The sequence below is a fragment of the Sorex araneus genome, chromosome 4, assembly GCF_027595985.1.
Source record: "Sorex araneus isolate mSorAra2 chromosome 4, mSorAra2.pri, whole genome shotgun sequence".
Lineage (NCBI taxonomy): Eukaryota > Metazoa > Chordata > Mammalia > Eulipotyphla > Soricidae > Sorex > Sorex araneus.
In genome coordinates this window covers 48371693-48392886 of record NC_073305.1, presented here as the reverse complement: position 1 = coordinate 48392886, position 21194 = coordinate 48371693, and the positions used below count along the sequence as shown (strand labels likewise).

The 21194-nt window shown below is 51.0% G+C and overlaps 1 protein-coding gene across 2 annotated transcripts in view; it reads right to left on the bottom strand.

The window, feature by feature from the left end:
* NISCH (nischarin) overlaps window positions 1–21194 on the bottom strand; it is a 38929-nt gene that overhangs the window by 6392 nt on the left and 11343 nt on the right. The window contains exons 4-15 of one of the 2 annotated variants that reach the window (XM_055134360.1): window positions 14190–14238; window positions 13190–13353; window positions 12694–12789; window positions 11263–11358; window positions 9987–10139; window positions 9315–9383; window positions 8450–8635; window positions 7864–7992; window positions 6341–6457; window positions 5931–6042; window positions 1720–1844; window positions 708–757 (exon numbers count right to left, since the gene is read on the bottom strand). In XM_055134360.1, the coding sequence (XP_054990335.1) occupies window positions 708–757; window positions 1720–1844; window positions 5931–6042; window positions 6341–6457; window positions 7864–7992; window positions 8450–8635; window positions 9315–9383; window positions 9987–10139; window positions 11263–11358; window positions 12694–12789; window positions 13190–13353; window positions 14190–14238 (1346 nt within the window). Of the gene's footprint in view, window positions 1–707; window positions 758–1719; window positions 1845–4477; window positions 5457–5930; window positions 6043–6340; window positions 6458–7863; window positions 7993–8449; window positions 8636–9314; window positions 9384–9986; window positions 10140–11262; window positions 11359–12693; window positions 12790–13189; window positions 13354–14189; window positions 14239–21194 lie in introns of those variants that run through there. The other variant, XM_055134361.1, reaches the window with a different exon arrangement.

Here is a 21194-nt window from a genome sequence, read left to right as displayed (position 1 = left end):
TGCCAGATGAGGACTCTAGGCTCTCCTGCCGGGAGCTAGTTCTGCTGCACCCTAGACCCAAGGAACCAAGCCTCCACCTCCCCAGATAATCCAGTCTACTCCTAGGACATGTGTTCCAGGGGAACTAAGGGACCAGGCACACACTACACTGGTTCCCCCAAAGGGCCAGCAACATGTCAGTCAAATGCAGGCTGTGAGCCTCCAAAACAGGTGCGCTACAGCATAAACTCTCTGGCTGTAAGGGTTCCCTCCAGGAGTACTCAGTAGCCTGTGAGAGTAAGGTCACCTGGCACTGCCTCCCAGGGCCCAGGGGCAAGAATGAGAGGCACAGGCCATAAAGACCCCATTACTCTGTCTTCTCTCTTTTCCACACCCCTAAAGAATTTTTAAAAAAATTTTTTTGGCTTTTGAGGTCATACCCAACAATGCTCAGGGGACCATATGGGATGCCAGGGATTGAACCCAGGTTGGTCTTCCAGCAAACACCCTACCTGCTGTACTATTCTCCAAGCCCCACCCCTCAAGAACAAACTGTTAGCTCAGACTGTCTTCTGCCTGCTGGCTGGGGCTGGAAAGCAGGGATGAGAACCAGAGTCTATCTCAGGTTAGTTCTTATTCAGTGAAGGTTGAAAGAGCTCCAGAGGTTTTGCAAACTGAGCTGACTGCTGTGTGCACAACGGCTCCAGCACCACCTCAGTCTCTCTTACCTTACACCCCCAACTGCTCCTGGTACATCCCTGAGATCATCAGCAGGGGCCTAGCAGAGAAGGAAATGAGGTCACCCCCACTGGCTGCAGCTGCTACTGGGCATCTCCTAGCGCTGCCCTTGAGCTGCCCAACCTGCCTCATCGTCCCACGGGAGGTTCCTCCTTAGCCTCAGGCCCCACTCGGGTGGCTTCCGGGTCAGGAAGGGTCGACTCTCGGAACTGTCCCTGAACAACTCAAGAGCCCTGAGGCTCCTGCCCACAGTTGTGTCTTCCTAATCCTAGCCCACGCTCCCTCGCCGTCCCACCCTGGCTGCTGCAGCTGAGCTGAGTCTCCAGTCCGGCATGTAAGGATTCCTCGTGCCATCCCAGAAGCTGCATGTGGTCAGTAGGCTCACCTGATGCCTGACCAGCAAAGAACTCCGTGAGGAGAGGCTGGAGTGTAGCCCAGCAAGGTGGTGGGGATAGTCAGCACCTTGGTGGCGCACTGAGCACAGGGAACTACTCCCAGGACATGAGGCCATGACACTGTAAAGACAGGCCAGGAGCCAGGCAACAGGCCCCATGCTCAAGGCAGGGAAGTCCCACATGCCACTATTGTCTTCCTTCTCTCCTCCTTGGACACAGGGAACAATTCTGGAATACTCGCAGCAGCCCGAGAAGGAGCTGGAGCCAACTGGGCCTCGGACTATCAAGAGCATGAGGGCAGGCAGAATGGCCCAGGAGTGCCAAGTAGCGTGGCACACACCACCCAGGTCTGGAACTGACCAAGACTCTCCCCACAGGCCTTCTGAACTGTTTACTCAGGGGCCTAAGGGTCATCTGGCTGCCCCCCAGGGCCCAGTCAGAGAGAGCTGAGTGTTCCCATGGAACGGAGGGAAGGTAGGTTTGGGAGATAAGAGGCTGAATGCACACATGGAAACACAGAGTGGGAGCATCAAGCACTGGCATCAACTGACTCCGGCTGGTTCACTTCCCACTTCCAGATGGGCCCCGAGCTTTGGAGGAGGGTTACCTGTCCTGCAGGGATGGACTCCAGGGAATCGGAACAGCCCCGAGCAATGGGCCGGTCCTCGGGAGTCAGACTGTCCGTGGATGAGAGGCTGCTGGCCAGGGCCTCTTCCTGCACGAACATGATTCCTGGAGAGATGGGAGTGGGGAAGGGGAGGCGGCGGAGGGGGGAGGGGCAAGGAGAGCAGTAGTTCAACAATTGGGGTTGGGACTCTGGGCTACTGGCACGGTTCAGGGAGTGGTCAGACCCCTCAGTGCCAGCCACATGGATCTGAGAAGTCAACTGAAATCTTGGAGAAAAGAGCAAATGACTGCTTATTCTAGAGCAAGGAGAGCTCTGAGCAGAAACACAAAGGGAAAAATCAAGGTGCAACTACATAGAAGTTAAACTAAGTAAAAAGGTAAACTGAAATGAAACAAACAAAAAAGACTGCACTACTTTTTTTTTTCTTTTTGGGTCACACCCGGCGATGCTCAGGGGTCACTCCTGGCTCATGCACTCAGGAATTACTCCTGGCGTTGCTCGGGAGACCATATGGGATGCTGGGATTTGAACCAGGGTCAGCCGCGTGCAAGGCAAAAGCCCTACCCGTTGTGCTATCACTCCAGCCCCAAGACTGCACTATTAAAAGGCTTGCATTTTAATCTATAAAAAGCTCTTAAAGATAATAAAAACGGAGTGGAAAGGGGGAAAGAAGGGGTTGGGAATCCCACTAGGAACCTGCAAACAAACCAGATGTTCTCCAGAGGCAGCTGACAGCCTAGCACAGGGCCAGGTCTGGCTCACCCAGGGCCCCCGCTCAGCACAGGCTGGCCCGGGGCGTGCAGGGTGCCCACTGGTGAACAGCTTGGCAGGATGTCCCTCAAGAACCTTCAAGTTGTTCACTTCTAGAGTCTTCTACTGGGAACAGGGCCAAGGGGCTGCACGCTCGATGCAGACACTGAGGGAGGGCACAAGACCCTTCGGCCAGGTCCTGCAGGGCTGATGAGGCTAGTTCCTGAGCCGGCTCTCTGCAGAACACACACCCTCCCACAGACAGCATACTAACATGCACCCAGAGACACCACCTTGTTTTCACCCCACTGAGGCTATTGGGAGAACACAGCAGCACTGCACCCCGGCTTTCCTCCAGACATTTTCGAGACTGGCTGAGGTTAAAGCGTTTTCACTTGTTTTATTCTTTCCACACCAGGGAGTGAGCCCTGAATTCATAAGTGCAAGGCATGCGCTTTACCACTGAGCCACATCCCTTGTCTGAAGGGTAAGGCTTTTAAAAAACATTTTCCCGAGGACAGCTGGTTGGGTGAACACTAGGCATCACCCCCCCCCACTTCCAAAGAAGCTTGGCAAAATCCCCTCCGCCCAAGTGGAATGACTCAGAGCTTCAGAAAATGGACCCTTGTCCAGCTCAGCTTCTGCCCAGGGACAGGACAACTCAAGAGCCAGGTCCTTCCTCATGGGCGAACCAGGCGAGGACCCAAGCCAAAACACGCAAACAGCCAAGCAGCAGGGGCCCCACAGGCAGGAGGGGGCAAGCACACAGCCATGCACAGACGCACCAGCAGGCCCACTCAACCTTCACCTGAGCTTCCACGCCCAGAAACCGGCCTCCTCCTCCCACAAAGCTTCCCATCTCACCCGTCCTCTTCGACTCACCTCAAATACTACCTCTGCTGCACAGCATATGCTGCTCTAGACGGAACCCCTCTTCTACAAATGCCCCCAAATCATTCTCCCTTAAGCATACAGCTTTTCTCCCCAAGAGGCTCCAGGTTCCTCAGGGTCACTGTCCTGGTCATAGTGAAAGGCCCCCAATAAGGATGCAGGAGAGGGAAGCCCTCCGAGGCCACTATTCATGAGCCAGGAGCAGTCCTTAGCGCTGGCCCAAAGTTAGCTCATGCACCCCTCGTTATTTACCCCAATTCATCAAATCTAAGATGCGTGGACGAGGCGCCATCTTGGTCTTAGTAGAAGGTGTCCATAGAAGGTTCCACACGACTCCGGCAGGAATATCAGCTGGCCGACAGTGACTGAGATGCCACTGACTGAAAGACGCAGCTCAGTCTCAGAGAGGTCACAAGGTGGGAAAGGGCGCATCTTAGAATCGATGAAGGTGGGTACATCCACTTTACAGTTGAGAAACAGAGCTTGAGTGAGGTGCCACGTGGCTCGTGGGTGCGGGGCCACGGAAGCTGGGAAGCAGCGTCAGCTGACCCACCCAGGGTGCCGGCTCCCGAGTGCTGCTCTACGGTCTCTCTCAGTCCCAGCCCCGGCAGGAGAATGAAGCCTGCTACTCTGCACAGCCCCCCCGGCCTTCCACAACCCTCCAGGACTCCAAAAAGCTAGCTGACAGTTCCCAGATGATCACTGGCCTGGTGTTGACGCACAGCACTCCTTCAGGCAGGCCGAGCCCCCAGTTTATTTCCAAGTATGTTCACTTCATGGGCTTAGGCTGGGAGCAAAGCTGCTCCCACACGTGAGAGAGCCTAGGCAAACAGCAGCAGCAGCGTGAGGGCGAACACCAACCTCTGCAGACTCCTCCACAGCTGGGGGAAAAGCAGTTTCCTCACCACTCCCCCCAGCCTGGCCCCACCCGGGGATGAGGACCTGTGGACAGACAGTCTGTGCTTCCTTCCAGGGCCACCCTCAGCGGTGCAACAAGCGGTCAGAAAGGGCCGCTCAGAGGGCGGGATGGGTCAGCAGGAGTGTGGGGAATGGGGCCCAAGCCCTGTTGTTTCTCCCAAAAGGAAAGAGATGTGCACACCGAGACATCCACTGCAGTTTATTTACAGAGTGCGGATCTGGAGACAGGTCTAACGCCCGGGAGCCAGGAAGGGGGCAGACTCCAGGCGCCATGCTGAGGAACGGGGCTGAGCTGGACCTCACCCCCAAAGGGCAGGCCCGTTCCCCACCCAGGTCTGCTCCTTCCCAGCTGTTCTCTGCGTGCACATTCACTCCCTCACTCCTTTCCCACGCACTGGCTGAGTGCCCCCGGCCTCTAGGGTTCCCATAGGCTATCCCTGTCCCAAGGCTGGTCCTGCAGAACCCTGTAGGCTCCTGGGTGCAAGGGTGAGGCATTTTGGTCCGGTAGCAGGAGGAACAGTCAAGGACATTTCCTCACTGCGATACAAATCCCCCTTCCCTTTTAAGTAAACTAAAGAATTAAAGCAAGAATTCTCTGTCAAGAGTGTTACAACACAAAAAGTAAACGGCTGATCATTCTGGCAGTGAAGCTGGCCACGGCGGCCTCCTGAACTCCATCCAGCTCTTGGTTGGAGTCCTGGTGCACGGCCTGCACTGGGCCTTCTGCCCTGCACCTCTCCCCTCTCCCTACCCGTCCTCCTCTCTTTTGTGAGGCGGCAAAGCATAAGCCCCGTGGGCCTACTTCCCTTTCCACCAGACACTGCACACCCTGTGCTTTGCTGGCCTCAACACTGGCAAAGTGTGCAGGGCCCACCCCTGCCCAGGATCTTATATTGCTAAGATAAATTCCCCACCAGCCAGATTACCAGGTCAAGGGGTGGGAACACTTCTCTGGCTTTCGAAACATTGGGTCAAACTGTTTTCCCAAGACCTCACACCAAGTTCTCCGTCTCCAGAAGCCCGGGCGGGCGGCGTTCTTTCCTGCGTGTCCCAAGCCTCGGCTCCACTTGGGACGGCACACCCGCCCCTCTTCCGCGGGGGCCGGGCCAGCAGACACTCTCATGGGACCTGCTTCACTCACTCATCTCCGAGGGTGCCTGGGTTCAGAGGTGAAAGCCCTTTGAAAACGCTAAGACAGTGGGTAGCAATAGGGCCCATGGACAGCCCCTTCGGCCCCCCGAAGTGTTTTAGGGCTGAGTCACACATAACAGCCACCAAGATGAGGTGATGGTAAAAGCGAGCTCCTCACACAAGGGAAGAGGACGCCTGATTCAGGAAGCAATGAGGCTCAGCTTCCTGTTAATGGACCATAACCTGCACTGACTACCTGGGAGGGAGAGGTGAGCCAGGAGTCCCAGCTTGTTCAACAGGGGGCCCATCAGACATCTTGTGGAGTTCCAGAGGAACTGGCCACGAGCATCAGAGCAACTGGTGACTCTCACTAAGCAAACAACAGAGTTGCAATTGGATGAGGTACCCCTCCTCCTGCAGCTAGCACTGTTCCCCCATCTGAGCTGCAGGGAACAGGAGCATTGGGCAGGTGGGTGGAGAGTGCGCGCACGCGCGGTTACCTTGGTTGGAGAGGATGGGCTGGGGCAGGGTGGCCGAAGTGGGAGCCACGGTGGGAGGGGAGCTGCTGGGCCTGACAGAGGGAGCAGCTGAGAGCCGGGAGTCCTCGGTGACCTGAGGAGGGCGCGGCAGCCCAGGAGAAAAGAGAAAACTTGCTTAGGAAGGAGAGCACACTGGAGCCAGGGGTGTGAGGAGGAAGAGCTGGACATTTTCAGGAGCACTGGGGAGGTCAAAGGCAACTTCCCCAGATTCTCAGTGCTCTGCCACGTAGCCACTGGCACACGCCAACCCCATCTGTGACTGGAGCCAGATACTCAGTGGTTCTGATGCACCAGGCCCATTCCTACTATGCTGGACACCAGCTCCTTCCTCAGCTGGCCTCCCCCGGCCCCCACTTCCCACTCACACCCACCTTCCTCTCAGGGTGACTGCTCAGCTTGGACTTGACCTCCTTGGCTTTCTGAATTGCTTTCAGCACTTCCACGGTGTCCAGCTCTTTCTCTGTGGTCACTGTGTTGTCTAGACAGACCTACAGAGAGCAGACAATGACTATTGGCACAGGATCTGGCAAACTGGAGCGAGGGGCAGGAGAACTGTTGCAGTGTGGACCTGGCCCTGAGAGGATTCAGGCCAGGGGAGGCTCATTCCACTGCCAGAAAGCTCACGGCTGCCTACCCAACTGAGCCGAGACTCCCACACTGGGCAGTAAAATCCAGGATCTACGGAGGCCTCTCGGGTAGCTGGGATTGGGACAAGGTTTGACAAGGTTTAACTAAGCCCCTAATTTCAGTGGAACTTAGATTGGCAATGATTAAAGGCCTTGAGGGCTGGTGAGGGGTGGGGTGGCAGGGACTCCTATTTGCCAATGTAGGAGGGAGCAGCGGGCACCAGCAGGCAGCAGGGACTTCAGTGTGTTGAGTGGTGGAAGTTGATTCTCCGGGGCTGGGAGAGGAGCAGGCACCAAAATGTAGCCTGGGGGTCTCCCAAACTGGGAGCTGGTGAGGGGAGAAGACAACTTATCAGCAGTGTCCTGAGGACAGTGGAAGAAGGAACATGGAACAAAAGAGATAGGGGGACAGAGTGGGGGAAAGGTCCAAAGAATGTGGGGGAAAAAAAAACACAAGGAATGGGGGAGTGGCAGCAAGAGGCCGTATGGTGACCGTAAGGACCTGTGTAGCTGGCATGGTGGCAGGTTCTATCAGTTCACCACAGTAGACACCAGGCAGGTACACAAGGAAGAGAGGCAACCCTCTGGGTTGTCTTAGGGTTGGCAGCAGCACCAACTCTACAAACCATGTGTGTATCCAGACCACTTGAGTGCCTGTGAAAGAAAACCCCAGGATCTGGCCATTAAATATTTTGGCTAAAGATTAACAACTATATTTATTTTAAATCTTTTCTTTTTTGGAGGTGGGGTGGGGTTATAGAGGGTGGGGGAGGGCAGTTTGGACTACATTCGGCGATGCTCAGCGGTTACTCCTGGCTCTGAGCTCAGGAATTACTCCTGGTGGTGCTTGAGGGACCACATGGGATGGCCAGGATTAAACCCAGGTTGGCCACATCATGCAAGACATACGCTCTACACACTATACTATGGCTCTGGCTCATAAGTCTTTCATTTCTGACTCTTGTGTACAATCAAGTTTTACTTGAGAAGAACTTGGAACGTCCCTCCATGTGCAGCTTGTGTTAGTTGTCCGATGCGAAGCCCTCCTAGCCTGATGCTCTGATGGGGTATGGTGAATGGAGCTCACAGGGGAAACAGCCTTGGGAGGCATGGAGAGAGTGAGGGAGGCTTTTTCTGGGCAGAGTGAAAGGGTCAGGATGTACTTCTGAAGCAGGTAGAGCCCAGAAGACACCACCCCCACTCTGCCCCACACGGACACGAATTCTGTGGGAACCCTCTTGGACAGTGCCACAGACCCCACACTTTACCTCAGAGGCCCTCTCTCCAAACTGGGCCAGCACCTTGGTCCGGTAGTCGGGGATGATGCTCAGAGGGTTGTTCAGCAAGGCCACGTGCTCCAGACACGGGAGGCTGCCAATGCTCCTGACTTCCTCCATCTGCAAGGCAGAGCCCCAGTCCCCTTGGCCCTCCTTCCACCACGTCACCAACATAACCCATGTCGGGGGTCTGTTTTGAGGTCACACCCAGCAATGCTCAGGATTTGCACTCAAAAATTACGCCTGACAGTGCTCGGGGCAGTATAATGTCCAGGATCCACTGAGAAGGCCTCTTGGGTACTTGGAACTAGGGCAAGGTTTGACTTGAACTAAGTCCCTAATTTCAGTGGAGTTTAGATTGGCAATGAATAAAGGCCTGGAGGGTTGAGGTTCGGGGTGGCAGAAGCTCCTATGGAATGCCGGGGATCGAACCTGGGTCAGCTATATACAGGCAAATGCCCTATTGGCCCCATCGGGTCCTCTTTTACTGACAAGAAGTTTGTCCTCTTCTCTCAAGTGACAAACCCCAGGGTAGTATCATCCCAATCACCCAGAGATCCTTGAGGACTCAGCTCACCTGCTCAATTCTGTTGTTGCTAAGATCCAGGTTGACCAGAGAATAGAGCTTGTGCAGGCCACTCAGACTCTCGAGAAGGTTACCTGCCAGGTTCAAAGTCTTAACATTCCCCAGTTTGGTGTGAACCCCTTCCAAGGAGGACAGCTTATTGTAGGACAGATCCAGATGCACTAGGTTGTAGAGGTGCTGTGGCAGGACAGGGAAGAGAAGGTCAAGTCAAAGCTCCAGAAAGGGGACTGGGAAGGAAAAGGTTACAGGTCTTCTAACCCTAACAACTCTTGCAGGGGGTCAGGTGCATCCCCACTGAAGGCGAGGCGGAGAGCCCATTGCTTCCCCACAAGAGCACACACACTGCCCAGTAGCAGCTTCCAGAGAGTACAATTTTATTGCAAAATGTAAAATAAATAAATAAAAATAAAGCCAAGAGGCTGCTGCCTGCCCACCCCCATGGCAGCATGCCAGTTTCCTTATTCACATGCGTATGGTGTGACTTTCCTTTTTTTTGTTTTACTCCTGGTTGTGCTCAGGGGATCACAAAGGATGCCAGGGGTTGAACCCTGGATGAGTGCGTGTAAGGCAAATGTCTGACAGTGTAGTACCATCCATTGCTCTGGACCCAAGACTTCCTGTTTTTGTAGACCAAGAGCAACAATTACTTAGTGCATCATTGGGACCCTGGAAGGGGGTAGCAATACCAACTCTACAAACCATGAGAGTAGTCAGACCCATTGCATGCTTATGAAAGACAACCCCAGGGTTTGGCCAACTCCCTAGAGTGAATGAGCCTCAGGAATATTTGTGGACGGACCACAAGACCTGCACAAGAGAAGCATGCAGGTGTGGGAATCTCCAAGCCATGATTTACCTGCAGATTGTCCACGGTCAGCACTCCATTGTGACTCAGGTCCAGAAACTCGATCTTGGGAATCAGTTTCTTATGAAAAGAAGACAACAGCTGACACTGCCTTCTAGGACACTTGGTGCCATGTAGCCACTGCATATGGCATGCAGGCGCTCTTGCTTCCAACCAGACTCCAAGGCGAATGTCTCTGCATGGCCTCTTATGTGACACTCCCCAGCACCCACCCAGCGCCACGCCCACAGTAATTCACAGAAACTCAAGCACTAAGCACCACCTGCCAAGTTTCAGAACCCATGACTTGCAGAGATGACCAGAAGCATGATCCCATAAAGCATGATCCTTTAACCCTACCCACAGCCACCAAGGAACACCAGCAACAGCCTCACCCTCTTACGTACGAATATCACCTGGATGTCACCCTTACAATCTCAATGGGAGGGACCAGTCCCTGGAAATTAACTGCATCACTTCCCACAAATAGACATGCAAATAACATGTGATATTTGATTCTAAGAATGCCCCCACCGATTAAGGAAACACACTCCGAAATTAGTTTAAATCTGCAAGCAATGGCCAGAGTGCTAGAAACAGGTTTTCTGTGATCCTTTTAGATAAGTCCCTAACTTTCAGGTCTGGTGAGGATGGGAAGCCTGGTGCCTGTAACAGAGAACATACCACCGACTCATCGATTTCAGAGATGCTGTTGTGGCTCAGGTCTAGAGTAGTCAGCGCCTGCCATGTGGGGATGATGGCAGTCACAGGGCCTTCCAGGGCTGCGCCTTCTGGCTCCCACTCATCAAATTCCGAGGCTTCGGGAACGAGGACTTCCTGTGTAAGAACATCTGTTGAGCACCCATTTGGGCCCTCGCCCAACACTCACTGGGAGCACATTGCAAAATTTCAGGAAGGGCCTGAGCATATTTAGCTTGTGGAAGTGAACTTGCATTTAAATGGGACATTGGTCCATATGTCTTTGGACGATTGTGAAATAAATGGAAAGCTCAGCAACTTAACAACCCCTTGTTGTGATCCAGCTTCAGTAACTAATGTTTTTTTAAAAGCCATGAGCACCTTTTGCTATGAAATGATTGCTCTTCTGGCTTAAATCTCAGAGGCTGTAGGTCAGAACTCAGGGTACATCCAGCAACTGTGTTTCCAAGGTGGCATTCTGGTCCTCATGATGGAGAGCAGGACCTTTAAGTGTTAATGGGCTAAAATCCAACAAATTATGACAAGGGCAGCCTCCCAGAACACAGGAACACCGTCAAAGAGAGAGGAGCAGAATATTCATTTGACTTTTTATTTCTTTTTGCAGGGGCAGAGAGCTAACCCAGAGACTCGAACAAGTGAGGTGTTACTCTACCACTGGACCACATCCCCAGCCTTTGACTCAAGAGGCACACAAGACTTCTGTCTTAATGGATTATGTCAGAGTCCTTGAGATGTGTGACAGGGAGCCGCTTAGAGAACAGGTTGTGAAACACTCTTGCTGTCTACACAAGGTTCCTTTTCCAACCACTAACCTCAAAAGACTTTTTAACAAAGCTAAATATTCATCGGACACTTTAAGGCATAAAAAGCAGTCACTACGTCTTTTCTTTATAGCACTCAGAAACAATAAATAGTATTTCTCTATTTAAAAAAAAGCCTAAGGCTGGGGATGTGACTCAGTAGTTACAGTACTTGCATGAGTGAAGGCCTAGGTTTAATGCCCAGCACTGCAAAACTAAATCCAATTTGCCCCACCCCCACCGCAGTAGTTTTTGAGAGTAGGGGAACCTAACACCAAAAAGCTCTTGTCTAACAGTACTAACAGGCAAACAACCATTTCCGGGGCTGCTCAGTATTGGGAGGTCGTGCCTGGTTGCTGATGACTCCTGTAAGACCGCAGCAGTGCGCATGCCTGCCCTACCTGTAAACAGTACCCCCACTGGAAGGAAGTAGGGCTCACCTTCATGGAGGTGGCTGAGAAGCAGACGCTCATCGTAGCTAAGGTGGGTTTCGATGCTACCAGGCCCCGGATATGCTTGGCATCACAGTGACTTATCTGGAACAAGAACCAGTTGCACCTCAGAACATTATTGCTCTATCACCAGTTGACAGGGTCACCCATCCACAAAAGCACAACCAGGAGCTGGAGAGTGTACAGTAGGCAGGGCACCTGCCGTGCTTCTTTTAATCTCTGGCACTGTATATGGTCCCCCAAACACTGTCAGGAGTCACTCTAGAGTACTGTGGAACACTCCCCACCAAAACAAATTAAAAAGCAGGAAGAGGATATAGCTCAAAAGGCTACAGCACATGCCCCATAGGAACAGGGGGGGCGGTGTCAATCCCCTCCCAGGATCACCTGAGCTTCATAGCATTGTTGCTGATTATCACTGGGAGTCGCCCCAGGGGATGTGACTCAGTTGAACCTGCCTTCTCAAAAAGAGCATACCCATGGGGGAGTCCAAATCCGTGGGGTCATTTTCTAAGTCAAACCGTCTCTTTTTCTCAGCAGTCAGTGATTACTAAACATCATAGCCATGTAGTCACAAGGAGCCTTGAAGTCCTTGTTCTCAGTGAGGACTCACTGGGGCTTGGCAGACAGACGAGCTGTGGGCCCGTGGAAATCCCTGCTGGAGAACAGGGCTCACCCTATTGCAGAGCGAGGGGGAAGGAGGTGCTCCTGCTCACCCTGTCACTGCTGGGTCAAGGATGCTCCAACTGCCTAGTCCTCAGGCAGCTGGGGCTGGCCAGGGACATGGCTCTAGTTTCTGGTGAGGAATGCAGTGCTCCAAGTCTCCGAGGCCTTGGATTATACAACTGAGATTAACAGGCAGGAAGAGGAAAAACAGAGACAACAAAGTCCGACTAGAAGTAACATGGGGACACTGGTAGAGGGTACTGGGCACTAAAGTGGTCGTGAGGTGCAGTAACTGTACATCAAAGCCATAAATGTTAACAACAGTGTCGTAAACGTGATCCCCCAAGCACTGCCAGGAGTGATCCATAAGTACAGAACCAGAGTAAGCCCTGAGCACTGCTAGGTGCTAACCCTACTCCCCCCATATAAAAAAAAGTTACACACACACACACACAATCAAAAATTGACCAGAAATATAATGCAGCAAGTAGATTGTTTGCTTTGCATGTGGCTGATCTGGATTTGATCCCCAGTACCCCAAAGGGTCCCCCAATACTGCTAGGAGTGATCTGAGTGCCACTTGGTCGTGCCCCCTCACTGCCTCCCCACCCCCCACCCTTCCTGCACAAAAGGACTCTTCCTATTCAACAGGGCACCTGCTGTCAAAACTCCACCGTCCCTCTTCCAGAGACAGAAGCAAGACCTTGCCTATACTGGGATCAGCCCCATTCTCTGCCTGGGTCCAGGCCTTACCTCCACCTGATGAAGAGACTTAAATATCGACAGATCAAAAGGCAGGAGCTGCTCCTGAATGTTGCTGGTCCCAAAAGGTCCTTCTGTGCCAGAAACCTATGGCCATAGAGAATGAGCTTAAACCAGGATGTGTCGGCACCCCTCCAGCAGCTCTATTCCCCCACTCCCAGTCACTGAGCAGTGCTCTGGCAGTGGCCAGAACCAACAGGAAGCTCTGCCTGGCAATGTGAAGCACAGGGGCCATATATCCCCACATGCCACTTCCACAGTCCACAAAGTAGGCAACAATACAATCAAAGCCGGTGGATACTGGGTTATGACTGCCCCCTGGTGCTCACAGTCAGAACCATGGTGCTAAGAGTACCAGAGGTGGCTTCCTTTAGGGGAAGGGGACCTAGTCTCCTACAGAGGCTGGCCGCCAGGGTACTGTCAAACTCCACTGCCACCAGCTTCACACCCACACTGAGGGGCTCTCTGATGGGGCTGCTGCACTTACCTTCAGATACTTAAGGCGACAAGTGAAGTCCAGGATGTGCCCGAGGTCAGTCTTTGCATCCCCACTGGCGCAGGTGGGCTTTCCCTGCTGTAGCTGCTCGGTGACTGCATAGAGCTGCAGAGGTCCAATGGCAAAGACCTCGCCGGCCCCCAAGAGCTGTTCTCCTGAAACAGCCATGTCCCACGGGTTGAGGGCCAACCCTGCCACAGGGATAAGCCCCCTGGCCCACAGTTCGCAAGCAAATAGCAGGAATCCATTCCATGCAATGGACAGCATCAGATGAAGCCAAGGCTCTCATGCGCCACAGCAGCAGCCCTCCTGTGTGGACACTGGGCAACCGTGGGAATGTGTGGTTTGGGAGCTGCCCTTGGGTGAGGCAGAGTCCAACTCTGAGGCACTGAGTCAGGGTAAGGGACGAGGCAGCATCACAATAGAAACATGTCACAGCCTCCAATATACACAGGCCCCACACCAGATCTAGGAATAACATCTGGCCTGTTCTCTGCTCCTCCCAGCCATGTGCTCTCAAACAGGTTACTGGGCATCTCACCCGCAAAGCCTAGGTGATGCCTCCTGGCAGGGAGGGAGTGAGGTGTAAACCCAGGACTGGAGCCCCCAAAACACTCACTCTTGTTAGCTAGCATGCTAGTCTCTCTGGCAGGGCCATGGCCCAGGCCAGTGTCTGTTGGCCACCCGAATAAACACTTTCAGCAAAAGACACACTACATACAATACGTCACCACAGGGCAGAGGTGACCCTGGGCCTGGGATTCCTGATGGCAGGGACTCCTCCTGAGATACAGTACCTCAGCATCTCTGGGCAGCTGCCTACAGGGCAGGTGAGTGGGCGGGTTTGCCTGGGGTCAAGTCTAGAGATGGGGGCCCTGGGGAGGACTCACTTTTTGCACAGCAGACCAAGTTCTGTGCCACTGCAGGCCCCTGACCATTTGATAGGGCAGAGTAAATTGCCCCTGTAAATACTGTGTCCCTGGCTACATACCTTTTTCAAAGAGCTCCTCAGCCAGTGCGGCAGTGATGCCATTTACCTCCTGCAGACAAAACAGAATCCACAGTTAGAAAGCCCATTCACCCTCACCCAGATTTGCACACTTCCTGCTATCTACTCTGCAAGAAGTATGCAATGTCAGTTATCCAAGACATGAGGCAAAGTGAAGAAATAAACCTATAACCAATTAAGGTCTTCAGAAAGAAAAACTAAGGGTCAGGAAGATGGCTCAAAAGTCTGGAGCACAATCGGGCTGGAGCGACAGAACAGCGGGTAGGGTGTTTGCCTTGCACCCGGGTTAGAATCCCAGCATCCCATATGGTCCCCCCAGCACCACCAGGAGTGATTCCTGAGTGCAGAGCCAGGAGTAATCCCTGTGTATCACCAGGTGTGACCCAAAAAGAAAAAAAGTCTGGAGCACAATCACTCCATGTCGGAGCCCTGGGTTCAATCTCTGGCACAACATGCTCCTATTACCTCTGGGCCTGAGAAGAACCATGTCCCCAGGAGTGACACCCCCCCCCCCCCAGGTCTTCGAGCACGGTTAGGAAGAATGGAAAGTAGACAGACTAGTGGAGTCACTCGAGCAGACATGGGCCGGAACATGTGAGCATTACCAGTGTTTAGCAGGAAAGGGGAAGGGAGGGGGTGGGGAGGGGAGACTGACAGAGCACGACTATGCCAAAGGCTGGCTAGGAAGCAAATAGATCCCCTAATGGGCCACAGGAGATCTTAGGTGAGTACAGGGTAGAAAGGAGTCCTGCTTCTTCTGGAACAATGGCTCTGGTCATTCTGCTGAAATAAAGGACCCCCTAGCATCACCCCTCCCTGAGAGAAGTCTACTTTCACATTCCAAAGCTGAGATTTGCTCCCTATGCTCATTCATACGGCCATGCAATGCAGCACTCTTAGGCCCAGGGTCCAAAGGGCAGGAAAGGATTTCCTTTCAGAAGGACTTGATAAAGGAAGCATGACAAGGACAAGCCTTCCGGCCTGTGAGCAGCAAATATATTAGGTCTCAAGTCTGTCAGCCAGCACACTCATTCTGCAACCCTCTAGTTAGTTCCCCAACACCCCACGCAAGGAAAAAGCTTTTTGGATCTCGGCTTCTCAGACAAGACCACTGAAGTGGAGAGGCTGCACCTTTCCCTTGTACACGGCTAGAGAACAGCCGCAGCATGCCCTCGAGCTCAGGCCTGGAAGCCCTTCACAGAGCAGTCAACTGCCCCAGCTTCACGGGCATGGATGTGGGGCTCGCAGGGGCATTCAGCCTCACCTTGCCTAGGTAAGAATTGAATCAACTGACAGATGGCAGCGAACAGGACTGAGTCAACAGGTGCAGATGGAGGCTGTGTGGTGGCCTTCATAATTCACAGGAACAGGACATGCAATTCACATGTTTATGGGACTCCAGAGGCGCCGGGACACAGGAGACAGGCTGTCCTTTTCCTGTTTTTCTCTTTGGTTGTTTGTGTCTCTAACTATGACAGCTAGATACAGAGGGTTTAGAGGTTATTTATATGCTGAAGTGTCTTCTCCCTCTCTGTGAGGCCTTTGCCCTTTGTCCCTGGTGGGGGAAGAAGGTACCAGAAAGGTTTTTACATGCTTCGTTTTTTAAAAGTGAAACATGATAGCTTTTTTCTTTTTTTTTTTTGGGTCACATCCAAAAATGCTCAGGGGTTACTCCTGGCTCTGCACTCAGGAATTACTCCTGGCGGTGCTTGGGAGTCCATATGGGATGCAGGGGATGGCCGAGAGCAAGGCAAGTGCCCTACCCGCTGTACTATCACTCCGGCCCCAAAACAAGATAGCTTTATTGAATAAAATTTACTTAGAAATAAAGGGAGAGAATGAGAGGAATATTGTTCCAGACAGAACATGGGCTTTCGGTAGAGTGGGAAAAGCAAGCAAGCAAAGATACATGTTCAAGGAAGAATACAAGCAAGCTGAGGTTTTTTATGCTTACAGAAATCTGAGATCACTTTTTTTTGTAATTTTTCTCCGTTCCCAGAGTTTTAAAAATCTTCCCATTTTTTTCTTTTAGTACTTTAATGGGCTGGAGCAATAGCACAGCAGTTGGGCGTTCACCTTTCACGCGGCCGACTTGAGTTCTATTCCTCCACCCCTCTTGGAGAGCCCAGCAAGCTACCGAGAGTATTGAGCCCGTGCGGCAGAGCCTGGCATGCTACCCGTGGGTACTGGATATGCCAAAAACAGTAACAATAAGTCTCTCAATGAGAGACGTTACTGGTGCCCGCTCGAACAAAAGGGATGACAGTGACAGTGACTTTAATGGTATCTTTTAACATGTGTTTATCTATTTGAAATTAAGCATTTATTGTAATGTGAGACTAACTTCTGTTCTCAGACACAAATGGAAGGAAAATGAGTAATCACAGCTTCAAGGTCAAGAGGCTTAGGCAGAGTCCGGCAAGATACAGGATGGGATGGAAACGAGACATCAGAGGCCTAAAGGGCTCTGCAGAGGAAAAAGCCAAGAGGAAAGTGCGCCAGCTAGCTGGAGGAGAGGCTGCAGTTCACTCTGAAGGTCCACTTCAGTCTCCTGTAGACTACTGTTTTTTTGGGGTCTTTTGGGGGTGGGGTGGAGGGGTGTTGAGCCACATCCAGCAGTTCTCAGGAGACCATCCATGATGCCAGGGACTGAATCCGGATAGCTGCATGCAAGCAAAGTCTCTTTCCTGCCCCACTTCAATAATTTAAACTCAATTCCATTTTCCCTGACTACTATGGAATGGAGAAGCCTACAAAGAAGTTGGAAGCATCCAAAGGCCTGGCTCTCAACACCAGCACTTCCCACCCTCCCTGCAGCCACAATCGCTGGAATTTTGAAAGGCAAGGCTCTGAGCAACTTCCCCTGGGTCAAGAATAGTTCCTCTTCCATGTCACTGACACTGGGGCTTACGCTGGAAAGGGCCTCCTGCTTCACCATCCCAATCTCAAAAGTTCCATTTCTTTGGGTGGATAGTGTCAATCCCGAAGGAACATGAGAAAACTCACCCTACATGTCAGCCCTGCAGAGGGGACAGACTGGGATATCCGGAAGCCAAAGAACTGAGACCATGTGGGTCAGGGCTCATACTCAGCAGAGCAACCAGAAGGCAAACCATGTAACAGCTTCTCCGTAGCACAAGCACAGGAAGTGCAGCGTTGCAACACTGTCTACTCAGTTATCAAACTGTCTTTCACTCTGGGAAACTCTTTAACCATACGAATAAGAAATGCCGGGGCTGGAGTGATAGCATAGCCGGTAGGGCGTTTGCCTTGCACATGGCCGACCCGGGTTCAAATCCCAGCATCCCATATGGTCCCCTGAGCACCGCCAGGAGTAATTCCTGAGTGCAGAGCCAGGAGTAACCCCTGTGCATCGCCGGGTGTGACCCAAAAACCAAAAACCAAAAAAAAAAGAAATGTCTTCATTTCTCCATCCCCAGTCTTCACAGATAAATTCTTTTTCTCCTGTCTCTTCAGAAGGTTCTGGTTAAATCCTGACTTGTTGTGTAGAGCAAGGTCAAGCAAAGCAAGAGAGAGAGGTGGCCCCTTGTCTAATCTGCAAAGATACAATTAAGTCATCTCTGGGGACAGGTGACACCCACTTATCCTCTACAGAGGAACCTGAAGTGCTTCAGGTTACCATAAATGCTTGACTTGAAATGGATTTCATTTATGCAAAATATAACCATATAGAAGCCTGGGAGGTAACACAGGGGTAAAGGTGCTGCTCTATACGCAGCTGACGAGTTCAACTCCAATACTATATAAGGTTCCCCCAGGCACTGCCAGGAGTGAGCTCTGAGCACAGAGCCAGGAGGAAGTCCTGAGCACTGCTGAATGTGGCTCAAAAACCCAAACCATACATATATATGTATATAAAAATGTGTATATATGCAACATACATACCAATAATAAAACAAATAATTATAAATAAAATAGTATTTTAAAATCTACCTTTTAATTTTGCAGTGTTGGGGCTCTAACCCAGGGCCTTACATATATAAGGCACTTGACTACTGAGCTACATTCCCAGGCTGAAACGTATTTTTTTTTTAATTTTTTATTTTTTTGCTTTTTGGGTCACACCCGGCAATGCACAGGGGTCATTCCTGGCTCATGCACTCAGGAATTACCCCTGGAGGTGCTAGGGGACCATATGGGATGCTGGGATTCGAACCTGGGTCGGCTGCGTGCAAGGCAAACGCCATACCCGCTGTGCTATCACTCCAGCCCCTGAAACGTATTTTTAAAAGATATTCTGACCTGCACTCTCCCCGCCCGCACAGAAGAGCCTGGCAAGCTCCCCATGGCATATTTGATACTGCCAAATACAGTAACAATAACAGGTCTCATTCCCCTGACCCTGAAAACAGCCTCCAATCATTGGGGAAAGCGAGTAAGGAAAGGCTGCTAAAACCTCAGGGCTGGGATGAATGGAGGTGTTACTGGTACCCACTCAAGCAATTCGATGAACAAAGGGATGGGGATGACAGTGACAGTAACAGTGACAGTTCTTTAGGACTGGAGCTCATACTTTGCATATTGGAGGCCCAGGTTCCATTCCCAACATGGCACAGTCCCCTGAACACTGCTGGGAGCAGGTCTCCAGCATCTAGCCAACTTAGCCAAGAAGCAACGCTGAGTATAGCTGGCTATGGCTCAAAAACAAACACTCTTTACTCCTCAATAAAAATTCTAAGAAGAAAATACCAGGCTTGCTGAAAAACTTTAATGCCACCCCCCACAAATGTGACCCAGACCATCACTCAGTTGCCCACCAGAGTAACGAGTCACTGTGCAGCTAAGGAGTAGCAAGGGCTGCTCACAGAGCATTACAGAATGGTTCTGGGACTAAGTGCCGAGAGGTCAGTTATATCTGTGGGCCACACACATGCTTGGGCTAAGGGTCCTTGTCTGACTTTTGAGTTTATGTCCAGGAGAAGCAGTGCAGCAGAAGGCATATATATATATATATATATATATATATATATATATATATATAATATGCCCGTCATCACTGTCACTGTCATCCCGTTGCTCATCGATTTGTTCGAGCAGGCACATGTAACGTCTCATTGAGAGACTTATTGTTACTGTTTTTGGCATATCCAATACGCACAGGTAGCTTGCCAGGCTCTGCCGTGTGGGCTTGAAATTCTCAGTAGCTTGCTGGGCTCTCCGAGAGGGATATATATGCCTATGTATTATATACATATATACATACACACACATATGCATATATATGTAATTTGACTTAAAGTAAAATTCCTAATATTAGAAGATTCAAGCTGGAGAGTTCCAAGATCCTCAGTAAGTTGCAAAAAATCTGCTGTCATTCATAACCTCAGTACCTTGCCACTAAAACAAATGACGGAAAAAAACTGGATGCCAGGACAGTTAACAGTTTCATCATAGTTCCTGGTTTAAAATTTCAAAATGGTATTTCTCCTAGCCAACTGGCTTTAAAAATAAAATACATATCTCCTTTGGGTCAGAGTGATAGTAGAGCAAGTGAGGCACTTCTTGCCTTGTATGCAGCCAACCTATATACTCCAGCAGCACCCCATATAGTCCTCCAAGCCCACCAGGAGTGAACCCTGAGCACAGCAGTAAGCCCTGAGTACAGTCAGGTGTGACCAGGAAAAAAAAAAAAAAAATATATATATATATATACATATATATATACACATATATATGTATTGCCTTTCCTTACTGGCACTGGTGACCACAGATGGTCGATAACCTCTAACTTTCTTGCAGGTCTTTGTGATCCTCAAGGACCTGAGGTTACCACCTCAAGCTTCCAAAAGAGGAACTGGGACCCTGAAAGGGTAAACAACTGACTTAGAATGAGCAGGAAGCAGCAGAGCTGGGAGATAACTCAGCTAGCTGTCTGTTTCCTTACTCAAGGAACCCTCACAAAAGCATCATACCAAAATGGCATGTGGAATTCTCTGTGAAATGTCACCACACTGAATTGGAAAGCCTCTCTGCTAAGGAGTGTGAATGCCACTAAAGGTCCAAGAATTCCTGTGGAATGGCCCAACACAGGCCTACTGTCAGTGCATGCGCACTGACCACGGTGGAGGGCTACCTGCTAAGCTCTGGAGAGGGAAAGGATGGCAACGGAAAGAAGGGTGCTTTCATTCCTCATCATTAAAATTTGTACCGTGGAATAAAGTCAGACACCAGAACTATACCAAATACATATCTTAACTTAAAACAACCAGATCTAAACACATGAGCTAAAACTAAAGCTCAGAAGAAAACAATACAGCATCAACCTTTGTGATCCTGGATCCATGGTTTCATAGATAGGACATGAGAAAGTATCAGTGACCAAAGTGGGGAAAAAAATAACAACTTCAAGGCCTGAGTGATGGTACAGTGGGTAGGGCATCTACCTTGCATGTGGCTGACTGGGGTTCAATTCCCAGCACCCCTGTGGTTCCCTGAGCCCACCAGGCGTAATACTGGAGCACAGAGCCAGGAGTGAGCCCTGAGCGCTGCTGGGTTTGTCCCCAAAACAAATAACAAACAAAACAGAAACTGAACTTCATCTAAATCTCAAACTCAGGGTGTCAGAGGACACTATCAGGAAAATTAAAAAGCATTGCAAGTACCACTACCAGGGATATGTGCAAGCCCCTTCTCCATCATCCTCTTGAAGATGACAACAATGATGATGATAAGACAATAAAGGGAGCAGGGAGGGAGAGGAGATAAAAAAGGAAGGCTTTTTCCCTTCTGGAAGCACACATTTGTTTCTCTCACTCTCTCTCACCATCTCTATCTCCAAGTTAATTTCTTCTTTTTCCATCCTCCCCCACCCTCAAAGTTAACTTCTTTTTGAAAGTAGCTTCAAAAAATAATTTTTATAGGTTTATTTGGAAGTTCTGAGAAACAAGGAAGGGAGGTAGGGCGGGCAGAGAGAGAGAGAGAGAGAGAGAGAGGGCCCCAGTACACATGCCAGCATTAAAGTATCAA